The sequence below is a fragment of the Equus przewalskii genome, chromosome 21 (assembly GCF_037783145.1).
Source record: "Equus przewalskii isolate Varuska chromosome 21, EquPr2, whole genome shotgun sequence".
Lineage (NCBI taxonomy): Eukaryota > Metazoa > Chordata > Mammalia > Perissodactyla > Equidae > Equus > Equus przewalskii.
In genome coordinates, this window is record NC_091851.1 from 31,072,634 (window position 1) to 31,086,822 (window position 14,189).

The 14,189-nt window shown below is 43.9% G+C and overlaps 1 protein-coding gene across 5 annotated transcripts in view; it reads right to left on the minus strand.

The window, feature by feature from the left end:
• CHD6 (chromodomain helicase DNA binding protein 6) overlaps positions 1 to 14,189 on the minus strand; it is a 203,103-nt gene that overhangs the window by 37,923 nt on the left and 150,991 nt on the right. For all 5 annotated transcript variants that reach the window (XM_070589234.1, XM_070589235.1, XM_070589236.1 and 2 more), the window contains 5 exons: positions 13,703 to 13,902; positions 12,830 to 12,989; positions 8,740 to 8,829; positions 6,135 to 6,238; positions 586 to 715 (listed from right to left, as the gene is read on the minus strand). In XM_070589234.1, the coding sequence (XP_070445335.1) occupies positions 586 to 715; positions 6,135 to 6,238; positions 8,740 to 8,829; positions 12,830 to 12,989; positions 13,703 to 13,902 (684 nt within the window). The remainder of the gene's footprint in view (positions 1 to 585; positions 716 to 6,134; positions 6,239 to 8,739; positions 8,830 to 12,829; positions 12,990 to 13,702; positions 13,903 to 14,189) is intronic.

The window sequence follows — 14,189 nt, forward strand, 5'->3', positions numbered from 1 at the left end:
TGTTTATTTAGCTTCCCTATGACTTTAGATATTTGGGGGTTATGCCAACAGTAAATAAAACTCAGCCAAAGGGGATGCTTCCTTACTTTTTGCATACAACCTACGGACAAGATCTAAGTACCATGGCCATCAAACAGTGGCTCCTAAATCTATCCACCTTACTCATGGACCATGCAATCCTTAAATGATGCTGGAATTTCAGGGTCAAGAAGCCTGCACTTGCTGTGCCTCTTCTTAACTTTCTGCTAGGTATGAGAGGTCTGAAGTCTTCCTCGAGAATCCTCTGACCAGACAGGAGATGAGTCTGGCTATGGAGTAGAGCAGGATGGTGGGCAGCTTGGGGAACTCATGAAGGACAGGAACGAATATTTGGTTCCAAGTGCTTAGAAGTCAAAGAAAAGGCCTGAGGCATAGCAAGATAAAACTAAAGCAGCAATTTTGGAAGGCAGTTCCAGCACTGCAAAGTTTAAGGGAGATGCCAAACTGTGAGGAAGAGACTATGAGAGCACTATATATATATGTGGAAGGGGTCAGAGATTTGTAGCATGACATGTCACATCACAGTTGGCCTATGCAGCTTCTCACCTTTCAGGAATGTCTGAGGTCCCATCCGTAACACCTTGTTCTGCAGAAAGGGATTTCTCATCTGGCATCCCAACTTTCTCCAGGAAGCACAGTGCTGGGTCTGCTCGCATGGCGTTGTACCTCTCATACCCTGATCAGGAGTAATGAGGAACATATGAAGTTATGTTAGAACAAAATCTGCCCTGGGCCCTACATGGCCATTTTATTTTCCTTATTAAGTAAAAGCATAACAAAAGAAACAAACAAAAAATACTTTTTTAAGATTAATTGGATCCTATAAGATTTCCTACCAAGGGAATATCCTTGAGCTAAACTGGACACATCTGAGTATGCTTAACCAAAAATGAAAGGTGTAAATATTGTAAATGTAAATATTCTGTCTGTGAAGAGACACAAGATACAAATACAATTCTCACTTGTTTCCTTCTTTTGGACAGCAAAGGGAATCAGGCAAGTTGGTTTTGCAACTTTGTCCCCTCGCCCCCCAACTCTGAACAACCCTGTTATCTCCTAAATGGGCCTTGTTTGCTTATAGTCCAATTTTATCTCATGTGTTAGGAAGGGAAGCTGTGCAAAGTGATGGATGCAAGGCATGAAATATAGAGAGGATTACTGATTGTTATTCGGATTAAAACATATCTATTGCCCCTGTATTCACAATTTGGTATAAAACCCTAATCCACTGGCCAAGCCTTTGGAATTGCCCCTCACCACATCTCCAAAGTCAAAATGGATAGAGCATTTTTGACCCAGAAGAGAGACCTCAAAAGGGAGGCAAAATAATGAAAAAAAAAAATCACTTAATTTGATAAAGTCCACACATGAGAATCTGTCATTATTTTATTGAATCAATGTAATCTTTTAAAGATATAGGATTTCGTTATGTAAAAGATCCAAACCTACTGTTGCATCAAATTATCTTGGGGGGAACCCCTTTCCACATTGCTCCCAGGAAACAAAGTCAATTTCTAGCTCTGTAGTATGTACAGAGAGACCCCATCACAGGTGATGGAAGACGGTGTACCTAAAATGAGAACCAGCTTGGCTGCTAATAAACTTGATTTTACTTTGTTGGATATTCCACTTACATTTTGGCTTTTGTTCTAATATCAGTGTTGATGAGTTCTATCCTTTGCCCTGTAGGCAGCACCTGGTACTTGTTCTCTGAGGAGCTGCAGGTACTTTATCTTTTAATCCAAAGTGACTCTCCTGCCATCTCCATGCCAGTCCTGCCCACGAGAGGCATATAGCAGGAGAAACTGTGGTGCCTTATGTTCTTCTTTATTCACTTATTCCTTAGGGTGATTATTTGATTACTGTCTCTCTCATGAGACTACGGGCTCCTTAGGAACAGAATCTGTGACTGATTTTACTCAATGTTATATATTTAGTACCTAGCACAGGGCCTGACACCATACATATTTGACAAACAATTGACTGGATGAGTCAGTTTTGCCGATTCTCTTCCAATAATCACTGCAAGAAGAACCATTCTCACCCTCTCCCCACGTTCTACTTCAGCTCACGTCTGAACAGAAATGTCCTTGATGCTCCTGTGTTGATGAAATTCCTGCCACTGTCTCTACCTGCGCCTTCCCATGAAAAGAGGGGTGTTTTATCTGACAGATGAGATGGTGAAAGCTTCTTCCACTGACCCTTTACTATCAGGGAGGTTACCTGTCCATTATTGCCCTGTCTTCATGCAATCTGTGCTTTCACAGGGCATGAACCAGGCTAGGTTCCTCCAGGTGCCTACTAAGTGGGCAAGCTTCAACTCTGCAGACTTTGTCTTGTCATGTGTGGGTCTGAAGTCTAGACAGATTCTGCATTTTTATATCTCAATCAGCTATGAAGCTGGAGGCGAGGAAGAGTGACTGATTTGGTTCCCTAGAAAACCCTAACAACTGTCCTGAAAAGAGAGAAGTAGGGGCTGTAACAGCAAAACAAAGAAATAAATAGTAAAATGACAGGCCTTTGAGGGAGTGTAGGCTGCTCGCCTCTTCACTTAGTCTAAAAGCACCTCTCTAAGAATACGAACAGAAATACTAAACTCCGTATCTTAATGAAAATTTCAAAAATCCAGGCTGCCCTAGAGGGGTGGCAATCACTTAATGCACATGAGAGCTGTCAAGAGAATCATTCAGAATATGTTTGCTACTGGGTCCTTCCAAAGATTTCAACCAATTCCTCCACGGGAGTCAGCTTGGAGATGGAACCATGGCTATGTTCTTCTGATGCAAGTAGGGCTGTAGTGGGCTATGTCTAGTGTGGACTTAAAGATCCACAAAACCTCAGACAATGAACAGCTGTGTGTTTCTTAACAAAGAAAATGGCTGCAGGACTCATAAGCTCATACTTATGCCTCCAAGGCATGGAGGCAAGGCAGAGAGGGCTTCCTGATAGAGATTTCTGAAAAGTGAACACCTGACAGCTTGTTTTTCTGGAAATGTCATATCTCCCCAGCTGGTGGGTATCTGGGAGTTTGTCACCTGGGAAGACATGTTGTGTGGGCTTGGTAATACTGAGGCGAGGGCTGAGTTATACAAGCGAGGTCAGGTGTGTTACCGAGATGAGGACAGGTCTAAGCCTATGCTCATGGAAAGTCCCAGGGGCAGCACCCAGCCAGGAGCAGGATCTGATGTGAACTCTGGAAGACTCCAAGGAGGATGGGCCCACGAGGCCAACCATATGCATCTGTCCGACGTAGTCTAGGTTGATTAAATGTCACCATCCAACTAAACAGGTCTGGTCCTATCCAAGAGTGAGTCAGTCTGCATGCGTGGCTTAAGACCAGTCCCCTAGCTCTGGGTACAGAGGCAGGGTTTCCCCTGTGTTTATAGGGTGTCTGCTAAACTCATCATATACCAAAATGAGGCGCTTCAGGCATTGCACACATCACCTTTCTAGCACCTGCCCCTCAGCCCTGACTTGAATACCGAGTTCACCTCAATTGGCACAATCTGGGAAAATTTAAATGGAATGGGTGATGCATCATCTTAAATTCTTACAAGTGTGTTCAGGAAACACTTAGGAATAATTAATTTATACGCCTCAAAGCTACTTCATAGAGAATAAAGTTTTAGATGTAGAAATGACCTTAGACATCATGTGGTTGATCTTCCACTGTTTCTGATATGAGACTAGGAGAGATCAATTGATTAATCTCACTGCCCTAAACCTTGATCAAAGATTATGAAACTAGAAGGTATTGTGCCAATATTAACTTGCCTTTCCTTGGAGAGAAAGGGTCTGGGGCCTCCTTAGAGTCTCGTCCTCTTTTACATATTCTGGGGCTACACTGTTAGCCATATCTTTTGGTGAATTATACCTATCATCATTGTGTAATGACTGTCTTTACCTCAAATTATGCTTTTTTCCTTAAAGATTTTTTCTATGATATTGATTTTGCCATACCAGGTTTTTTTTTTTTTGCCTTTCTGGCGGTGGTGGTTAGTATTTGTCTGGCATATCTTGTTTTATCCCTTAGATGTCAACCTGATTCTATCTCATCTTCTCTTTCTTGTCTCCATTTCTTCATCTCTCAGGAGTATGTTCTTCCAGCTTTGCTTCTCTGGACCAGAGAGCCCTTACTTGGCCTCCTTTCCTCCATTTCTGTGTAGGTATTAAAAACCCAGTCTCTCTGGTCTGCTGTCATATCAGTTCCTGAGTTTTCAGCTCTGGCTTTAACTGATCTCTTACTTGGTAATTTTGCTTTATTTCTTCCCAGTTCAGCTAGGTAGTTTAACACTTGTCATAATTCACCTAGGCTTTCTGTTGTCTGTGGTGTGAGTGTTGGGCTTGGGGAGGGAGAGGAAGCATGTAAGTTCTGTCTGCCATACTGCTGGGACTTCAGATTGTGTCCTCTGTTCACAAGACATTGTCTCCATCAGGGATTCGGCAATGTGCCCTAAAACCACCACTGAAACGAGGCACAGGGTGAACAGACTTTCCATAGACCAAGTTCAGATGCTCTGGAATTTGGACGCCTTCAGCATAGCAGCTTGTCTTCTTCTGGGTTCTTTCCAAAATTAGATTAAACCAAGTTTCAGTTGCACGGTGGTTCCTTGTACTTAACAAGGGGATAACATGCTGCTTCTTCCCACTTCAGAGCTGAGTTCTAGCCCTGCACTGTCCAGAGGAGCCACATGTGGATATTTAAATTTGAATTAAATAAAATTACACAAAGTTAAAAATAAAGTTGCTCAGTTGTACTAAGTTGTATTTCAGGTGTGCAATAGTCACATGCGGCTATTGGCTTCCATAGTGGGTAGTGAGAGACAGGACATTTCCACCATCAAATCTATTGGACAACACTCCTCTAACCTAACCCCAGTGGTTTGACGAGGAGCTCTCAGCAGCACTGGACCTCCCAAAGCCTGCATTTGCAACACCAGAATCCAAGTTTTGAGAGGACTCTTCATTAAAATATGTATAGGCATGGTTGTTAAGTAAATATAACTGGTTGGCCTGCAAATGTTGAAGAATTCTCCTCATAAGGCATGTGTTAGAAGGTTAACCTTGCAAAGGAAGAGCAATAAGCAACAGCAGAGCAGCACCGAGTATCTATTAAGTACCACGCGCTGTTCTAGGCAGTATATTGCTGCATTTAATCGTCGAACAACCCTCCAGGGAGGTTGTTTTGATAGTATCGTCATTGTACAGGTGAGGAAATAGGTCAGAGAAGTTTATGACTCGCTCAAAGTCATGCATTTAGTAAGTGGCATAGTTGACGGAAAAACCCAGGTGTATCTAACTCTTCCCACTTTAAACCCTAGTCTCCAGTTTAAAATTTCAGTTAATTCAACTGGGAGGGAAGATGTGTACCAGGCACATTACAGTGACTATCTTCTGGCACTTTCATTAGTCGTTTTAACTACTGTCTGAAAGCAAGGGCAGGACACAGTGCAAGAAGTAAAGAAAGGGAGCACTTATTTCAGTTTTTAGACAGAAGAACTTAGTGCCAGAAGTGCCAGAACAGTGCCAGAAATGAAGAAAGGGGCACTTATTTCAGTTTTTCCAAACTGCTCAAAAAACTTCTGGATCCTTTATTCTTGGTTACCACATTTTAAAAAAAGGGATGTCCGTGCCATCCTTTATCCATAAATTTTTATACCAAGAGAGCAAAAGATACACTAGGAATATGTGGATTACGTAGATTAACCTTAGAATTCTGCATACATATGAAATGTTGAAACCTGACATTTTCCCAACTTATTTATTCCTTCATCCAAGAAATACTGGGTACCTACTATGTGCCAGGCACTAGGCTAGGTGCTGGGACTGTATGAGTGATTGAGAGTGAATAGTCCCAGGCCTGACAATGTGGAAAGGCTACTGTGAGGAAGATACAGACTGAACAAGCTCTTTGTGGACACAATCACCCTCTTGAAGTTCCTCTCTGATATTAACATTTACTGTTATTTTCATGACTCACATTCATCTGGTTGAAATTCTGAGAGGACAGAGGTGAGGCTCCACATTCTAAGAAAGACATACAAGAGGACTATGGAGTTTTTCAGGAAGGGGAAAACATTCACTGAAATACACACCATGTTTGAACACGCCAATCAGAAGGGACTTATCGGCCTCAGCATCCCACCAATCCACTGGGATCTCCATGTAGTCAATGTCGGGCAGAGGCACTTCTAGCTCTCTGTGGAAGGAAGAGCACGGACTGAGGGTTCCTTCAACACAGGCAGAAAACACAAGAGCTACCGGCCAAACCCTTAATAGTCACATCCCTACTTGCATGCTTAGACACTGACGTAACAAGGATTCAGAAAGTTGTGGGCCAAGGTTTCCTAACCAGGGCTTTCCATCAGGCTCATCCAGTGAGCCATTTCTACATATGTTCTTGATTTCCAGGCTCCACCTCAGGCTGACTGACACAGAATCCTAAAGCACCTCTTGAAGAACTCATCACCAGTCGACCTGGGGTGGGGCCTTGGGATCTACATGTATAAGGTAGTTCTGATGTGCATCTTCAGTTGAGAACTACAGCAAAAACCATCAATATATTGGTCATTTGAACATAGAACACCCCCCAAGTGGTTAAATTCGTACATGATCAAATGCTGAAAAGTGCTCAAATCATCTTGATTCAACATGCAGAGATCTCAAGCACTATCTGAGAACAAGAGAGTCTGCATTGGTACATGCAGGGATATGAAAAGAGCCTTTCAGAGGATAGGTGGCACCTCCTAGCAGCGGTGTCTGTTGGGTCAAAACTGATCAAAAATTGCACTTCCCCTGGACAAAGGGATGAACATAACTCGCCCTAGGGAGCAGACATGCAGGGATTAGCAAGCCTGTACCATCAGCCCCTCTCTCTGTTTCTGTCCATGTTCTGAAAGCTCACATTGACCTTTAGCTCACTGTCTTTATTTGTCTGAGAACAGACCTTACAATTTGAAGCGTTTGGGGTCTCGGGGGAGAACATCTACCTGGATGGCTCCTCCCTCCCAACTCCCAGCTCTCTGAGACGGTTCCTCTGTAGCATTTGAGGAACTTCTTCCATCAGGCTCTTATTGTGACACAGGCTGACTGCCCCTTGCTAGGTCCAGCTCCCTCTGTGGGGATGGTGGTGTTCCCTGGCCCCCACCTTTCCAGGCAGTGCTCCCTATCTGCCTCCACTACAGGGCCCACTGCTCTGCCTGCATGGTGCCATGGGATGAACGACTTTTCTGGGATGAACTGTTATTCCTTCTTCATGGCAACTTCTCCACAATAAGGCACTAAGCCTGAACAGCACAGGTGAGAACCAAGATGGAGGAAAGCAGAGGAAAGGTGGGAAGAGGGTGGGCCATAGACTCACCCTCTCTATGCTCTACCTGGCTTCCATCCATCTACATGTCTAAGAAAGCACATGACAGAGGGATGAATAAGTTCATGTAGATTACTTCTGCCAGGTAACACCTGATATAAGTGGTCAGGTTAAATTCTGCTACATTTATGCAACTCAAAAATTGAATCTTGGGGCCGGCCTGGTGGTGTAGCGGTTAAGTTCGCATGTTCTGCTTCTTGGCAGCCTGGGGTTTGCCGGTTCGGATCCCGGGTGAGGACATGGCACCACTTGGCACGCCACGCTGTGGCAGGCGTCCCACATATAAAGTACAGGAAGATGGGCACAGATGTTAGCTCAGGGCCAGGCTTCCTCAGCAAAAAAGAGGAGGACTGGAAGTAGTTAGCTCAGGGCTAATCTTCCTCAAAAAAAAAAATTGAATCTTTTCACCAAAACACTCAACTTCTCTATCCCTACTAGAAATAACTACAATTAACTACAGAAAGCACATCAAGTAGTAACAGTCATTGTGATGCTTGCTCTTGATTACAAATTACCCCATGAGTAGGGCTGTTAATGTCCTTCACCTCTCATAGGAGCACCTTCTTTAGTGCTCCTATGACCACTAGAGCCATTAGCATTGCCTAATGGAAAGAAAGAGAAAGAAGAAACCATGGCCCTAGGTCATCTCAAAGCAAAGTTGAAATACCAACACTTCTGGTTTCCTGGGGAGCAACAGGCATTGTACAGGGCTGCATACTGCAAATATGGCAAAGGCGAAGGAGGCTGTGTGGTGATCCCACCTAGAAAGTGTGACTCTCTGACAGCTCGATCAAGTGGTAGCTAGGAACTTCACGTCTCATTCCCTGAAATTCGGGGGGATTCCCACAGGATTCTACAGCTTTGGAAATACTAACTTACAAAACTAAAGTGCAACAAATCAAACAGGTCACAAGGTATTATAAACATGATTAGCAAATAGAGGAGAACCACTCAAATGCAGAACAGTACTAAGGCCAAGAATGGGATTCTGAGTAACACTCCAGAGTATACCTGTCAGATCAAGTGTATCAAGTAATTAATACTCATTCTACAATGATTAGTTAAGGTAGAGAAATGACTGTTTTAAAGGAAAGTTTACAACACCACTGGGGGAAAAAACTACTAAAAAAACCTCACCAAAAGTTGTGTTTCTAAGAAAGTTTTCTCCTTTACGTGACTTGTAGGTGACCTGCTTGCACTTCCATCCAAGGGGCTGATCCTGGGCAGGTGGGAATATGGGCCTCCTGAAGCCCAGGCAGGTTTCTCCACTTGCACAAACAGGCACTTTTGGCAATTCTTTAACATTGAGAGCTAAGGCGGACTTGTTTTACCTGGCGGGAGTGCCTTCAAATGCTTTATCAGCTGCTTCTCCCAGTATTTCAGCTTTTAGGTAGTATAGCATCCGGACTCGCAAAAGTACCCTATGAAAGGTGAACACATTAATGCAAGCACATTAGAACCCAGGAGTGCCTGTGAACTGCCACACCCCAGTTGACATAGGGAAATTCTGGGCATTCCCATGTCGTTAGTGATAGGAAGCTGTATGTGAGAGAGCACTAGAAAGACAAAACACTAGGTAATGAAGGCAGCCGTTACTATGATTATCCCCATTTTACACAAGAAAAAGATATCTCATCAGTCATCTGTTAGGTCACCCTGAGAACCATGGGGTGCGGCAGAAACAGCATTCCTCCTGGTCCTTAAAAAGAGTACTCATCCCCCTCCATATGGCCACAATGACCTCTTAGGCAGAGCTGCCTTCCAAGAGGCTGGTTACCAGTTTACTAGTTTCCTGAAGAATGAGTAATGTTGAATGGTGCTGCTTTCAAACACTTTCACTTACACAGAGTTACATGAACATTTGAAGTCTTTTTCATAACAATACTGCCAGAAAGTGATCATGTCTTCTCTCCTGAGGTGCTCAATTCACTGTGATTCTGCATGGACCACACTCAGGCTCATGGGAATGCACTGAACGTGTTTGAGACAAGGCAATTAAGTAAGCTTTTGCTGGGCAACTACTGTGTGCCCTGCACAAGCTGGGTACTATGAGGTACATAACAAAAGTAAACAATTTAACTCCATTCTTGAGGAGCCCACAGCAGTTGAATTGTGAAATAAAACCTACCAAGAAAGAATAAGAGCACAGAAGATGACAGTGGGGGTCAAGGGAGGGGAAGGCTTAATGTATGCAAAACCAGGGTGAAAGTAAGGGCAGGCACAGAGAAGCTGATCATGTTCCAGGAGATGCTCCATACTCTCGGCTAAGCTGCAAAAAGGTTTAGAAGGAGTACTTATAACTTGCTCAACAGCAGTCAAGAGTAAAGGCTAACTATTAAAAACAAAGCCAATTTACATATACTTATATAGGAAGTGATCTCCACACAAGTTGTTTAAAAAAGAGCACAAATAGTATGTAAAGTATGTATTATTTTAGGGGGATGGTAAAGGAGGCTATACATTCACCTACGCTGGTCCATGTCCAGGGTCTCTCTGGAAAAACCAGTATGGGTGGTTGCCTCTGGAGATGGAAACAAGGGAAGTGGAGGTGGGAGCAAAATTGACTTTTGATAAAAATCTTTTAAACACATACATGTCTTATCTATTTAAAAGATGTTAATAATGAAGGGCTGAGGCGTCTAAAAAAACATAATTTCTTAGATCTAGGTAGAAATGCCACTTTCTGGGCTTGAGTTGTAGATGGCAACACACCAAGTTAGAACTTTTAGATTGGAACCCTTACTTTTCTGGTATACCATTCCTCACCTCAGCTGTCAATCAATTCAAATAATTTGGAGATTTTTTTTTGAAATCTGGTATCCCCTTCCAGTCACTCTCCCCACCCACAAATGGACAATCATCATCCTCACCTCTTACAGCTTAGATTTGAAGCAGTTGCTTTTTAACTTTTTAAAGTGCATTTGATGACAATTTCACGTCCCTAAATACTATACTATAATAAAAACAAACAAGGCTTTGAGTACTTACTATGTGCCAGCCGGTATTGGCTTACTGACTCCTCATAACAATGCTAAGAGGTAGGAAATATTATTATCCTCATTTTCTAGATGAAGGAAAGAAGGCACACAGAGGTTAAGTAATTCACCTGCTGGTAAGTAATGGAGCCAGGACTTAAATCCAGGCAGTCCTGATCCCAGAGCCTGTCTTAACCCTTATCTGATATTCGGGTGGCAGTAAATTTGCTAATTAACAGAACCCAGAACTCTAGAAGCTCACAGTCCAGTTATGCTGAAGAAATACTGCCTGTTCGTTGTACTTCAGGACAGAACCAGGACCAAAGATCAAAGGGTAGAAGTTTCAAGGAAGCAGATTTTAAATTCAGTGTACAGAAGGACAGTTAATTAGAATCATCTGGTGATTAAATAAGCCTCACTGAGAAATGGTAAACTCCTGTCACTAGGAAGGCTCAAGCAGAGGCTGGAAGACTCCTTATCAGGATACTGCCCACGGAACTCCCACACTGAGTGGGAAGAGCTACAAGGTCCCTGCCGGCTCTGAGCCTGGCTCTTGCTGAGCCAGAACTAAAGAGGACAGTGGTCTCCATTAGATTCAGAATATAAATGACAGTCACCATCTCCAAACTTGGAGAACTGCTTTACTGCATTATTCTTTGATTCCCAGGGTCAGGCACGCACTCAGGAAAGGTCTTGTGGGTGGTGGTTAGAATGTTAAGGAATTTCTCAAACGTCAGAATTGGTTCTGGCCATCATCTGTGATCATCTCTGCAGGTGTCAAGGAAAGTTCTATGTCAGCCTCTCCAGTTCAGCGTACTCTAAGTGCTACAGATCCACATCTGCAGCTGTGGATGGAGAGCCAAATGCTGTTGCTGTAACTTAATAAGGCAAAACCTGAGTCCTTCGTTCTGCTCTTCATCTTTAGTGAATATAACAATTCTGACCCTGTCATGACTACAAGTATTGCCATTCTCCGAGCCTATGAGGCTTACAATCATGGAGTTAGCTGCTTCCATGTTCATCACACATTACAGATTCTTCCTTAGTCAGTCTCTCATATTTGACCCTTTCTCTCCAATTCTACAGTCAGCACCCTAATCTAAGTCCTCGTGATCAATATTTAAATTACGACAGAACTCTCCTAGTTGGCCATTCAGCTCTAGGTCTACCTACTCCATCTTGCTAACTGTTGCCAGTATAATTTTTCTCCCCAAATACCATTTTTTATCATGTCTCACCTGTTCAAGCAATATAGTTGCTTAATATTTACAATAGAATCCTTGGTTAGCCTGCCATACAAGATGGCTCATCAGTGAGTCCTCTTAGCTAGCCAAGAGCCTCCTCTGTCTGTCTCCCACATGGTGACTCTGATTCAGTCACAAGGAACATGCCATCAAGTCCTGCCCCAGTCAGGCTCTACTACCAACCGTGTGTACCTTAAGACTCAGCTTGAGATCTATTGTCCCCAAAGAGCTTGTGCTTTTGTGTACAGTGGTTTTTATTATGGTATTGGGCATGAGACTTAGCTTCAAATATTTGGAGAGACAAAAGGAAAGGATTTGACTTCATCCATAAAAGAAAAAAAAGACACAACCCAACAACAACTACAGGACCATTAGGTGGATGCTACAGGAAGGAAGGAAAACCCCAGCAAAACAGCCCTAATTTATAAGATAATAAACTCTTTATAACCAGACATGTGCAAGCAGAGATGTTCTCACTGCCTATCTGGAATGCTGGGCAGATGAGTCTAACATGGCCTAGGAAGCTAGATTAGATGCTCTCCAAGGGTCCTTTTAATTTTAATAGATATACTGTATAGTGATGTAAATATCCATGTGCAAACCTGTCATTGTCTTGTGGCTGAGTGCTCTGACTTCCCCAAACTAAACTTTACAAGAACAGAGTTTCATTTTCTATCACTTTTTCCTTGGTCTCTCCCCGCTCCACTGTTAGCCTAGGGATATAAAGAATACTATCTCAAATGCATGTCTGTCAAATACCTGGAGGCCATGAATTGCAATGGCAAACTATAAGAGGAGGCAATTTTGCATGGGAGCTTGGAGTAGTGGCCACTAAGGCTAGTCTTCTGCTCTTGCTAATGTGACCTCAGGGGCAGAGAAGGGAAAAGGAAAAGGAGAGAGAATAGTGAAATACACCAGTGTCCTAAATGGATTTTGAGGGTCAGGTGAGAAAAACCCTTGGGGGTACACACCGCATTGGTAGAGAGGTCAGGTTCTAGGGGAGAAGAGACAATATTAAAGGAGTTAGAGAAGCTTTAACACGAATGAATCCTGACCTGGCTCAGACCACGTATCGTGCCTTTCCAGACCTTGCATGGTGATAGAGGAACATCCAGTGGTCTCCTACGACCCTGTGGGAGTCCCAGGAGTCTGGAAAGTCTGAGTGGAGCTAACGCCAGGCGGTGGGGAAGGGGTGTACTCACTTGTTGCAGTGCTGTTTCAGGTGTTTCTTGTAGCCATCATCATGCAAGACCACCTCAGGGTTGCAGGTGGCCAGCCAGTCTGCATTCTTTAACTCTGGGAGCAGCAGCTGGTTCTTTGTTTTCTTCCCCTTCCTTCCTCTGGGAACTGGAGCAGACAACCCTGAAACAGAAAGGCAGGTTGATCAGCCAAGGCAGCTTAAACATGGGTGTTAGAACAGAGCTGGGCTAGGGTTGCAAAGAGGGAGCCAGGCTGTACTCAGTGGCCCTGGATGACAGACCCCACTCCTCAGTCCACCAAGTAGTGATGGTGGTGAGGAGATGCACCTGGTCCCCCACTTAGTGAACCCCAGCACTGTTCAGTGAGGCAGTAAGAATTTACCAGGTACCCTGTGAAAATCAAGAAAGGCATACCATAACCTGTGCCCTTTGGGAACTTACAACCTAGCCAGGGAAAAACAAATACTCAATTGGAAACCTGAAGGTGAGCTATGGCCAAGCACAGGGAAGGAGAAGCACAGCACAAGAAAAGGCAGAGACAGAGGTGGGAATGGGACGGAACAGTGAAATGCAAAAGACGAACCACAGAGCATGCAGTGTGAATTCCCAATTCAGGGGAGAAACCCCTGTGACGCTCAGGTTAGTGGGCAGGACTGGTCTGTAGCAAATTTCAAAAGGGCCCAACGGTACTTAAAATATCACAAGTAACATGGATGATTCTGAGGAAGAATCATCACGCTTTCCCACAGGCAACGTTCTTAAATATATCTCAGAAAGAGAAGTCCCCCAAAGCCACAGCAACATGGACCAACACAGGAAGAGCGATGGAAGTGCACCAAGTTTGCACTTCTCAGGTATGGCCCTGCCACCTCTCACCTGAGTGGTTCTGGAGGGTCTGGGCCTGCCCATCTTTGGTAGGTGTGATCAATTCCCAAATGAAACTCTTGATCTTCTCGTCCCCCTTGTAATGCTTGACACAGTATACCAGAAGGGCACGGCAAATCATCTCCATGTCCTTTTCATTCAGATGCCACTTGAATCGCCCATGAGTCAGGATGTCCTTCCACCGGCCCCAGCTGAGAGCAGAAATATAGAAGGGTATTGGGGGGAGGAAGGGCCATGCATGCCCTCAACACTGCAGGACAAACAGGAGCCAAGAGTGTTTCTTGTCCTCTGTTGGGTCTTTTAATCGCCCAGAGGGCTTTGTCCTGAAAGGCCTTCGAGGACCCCATGCTATTGTACACCAAATGTGACTAAGGTGACCTGGACATGGGACACTGAGATCGTCATATGACCACTAGAATGTTAAGAAGAGGGATCAAAGTATTTGGAGCAGGGAATAAATTTGGAATTAAAACAGAGT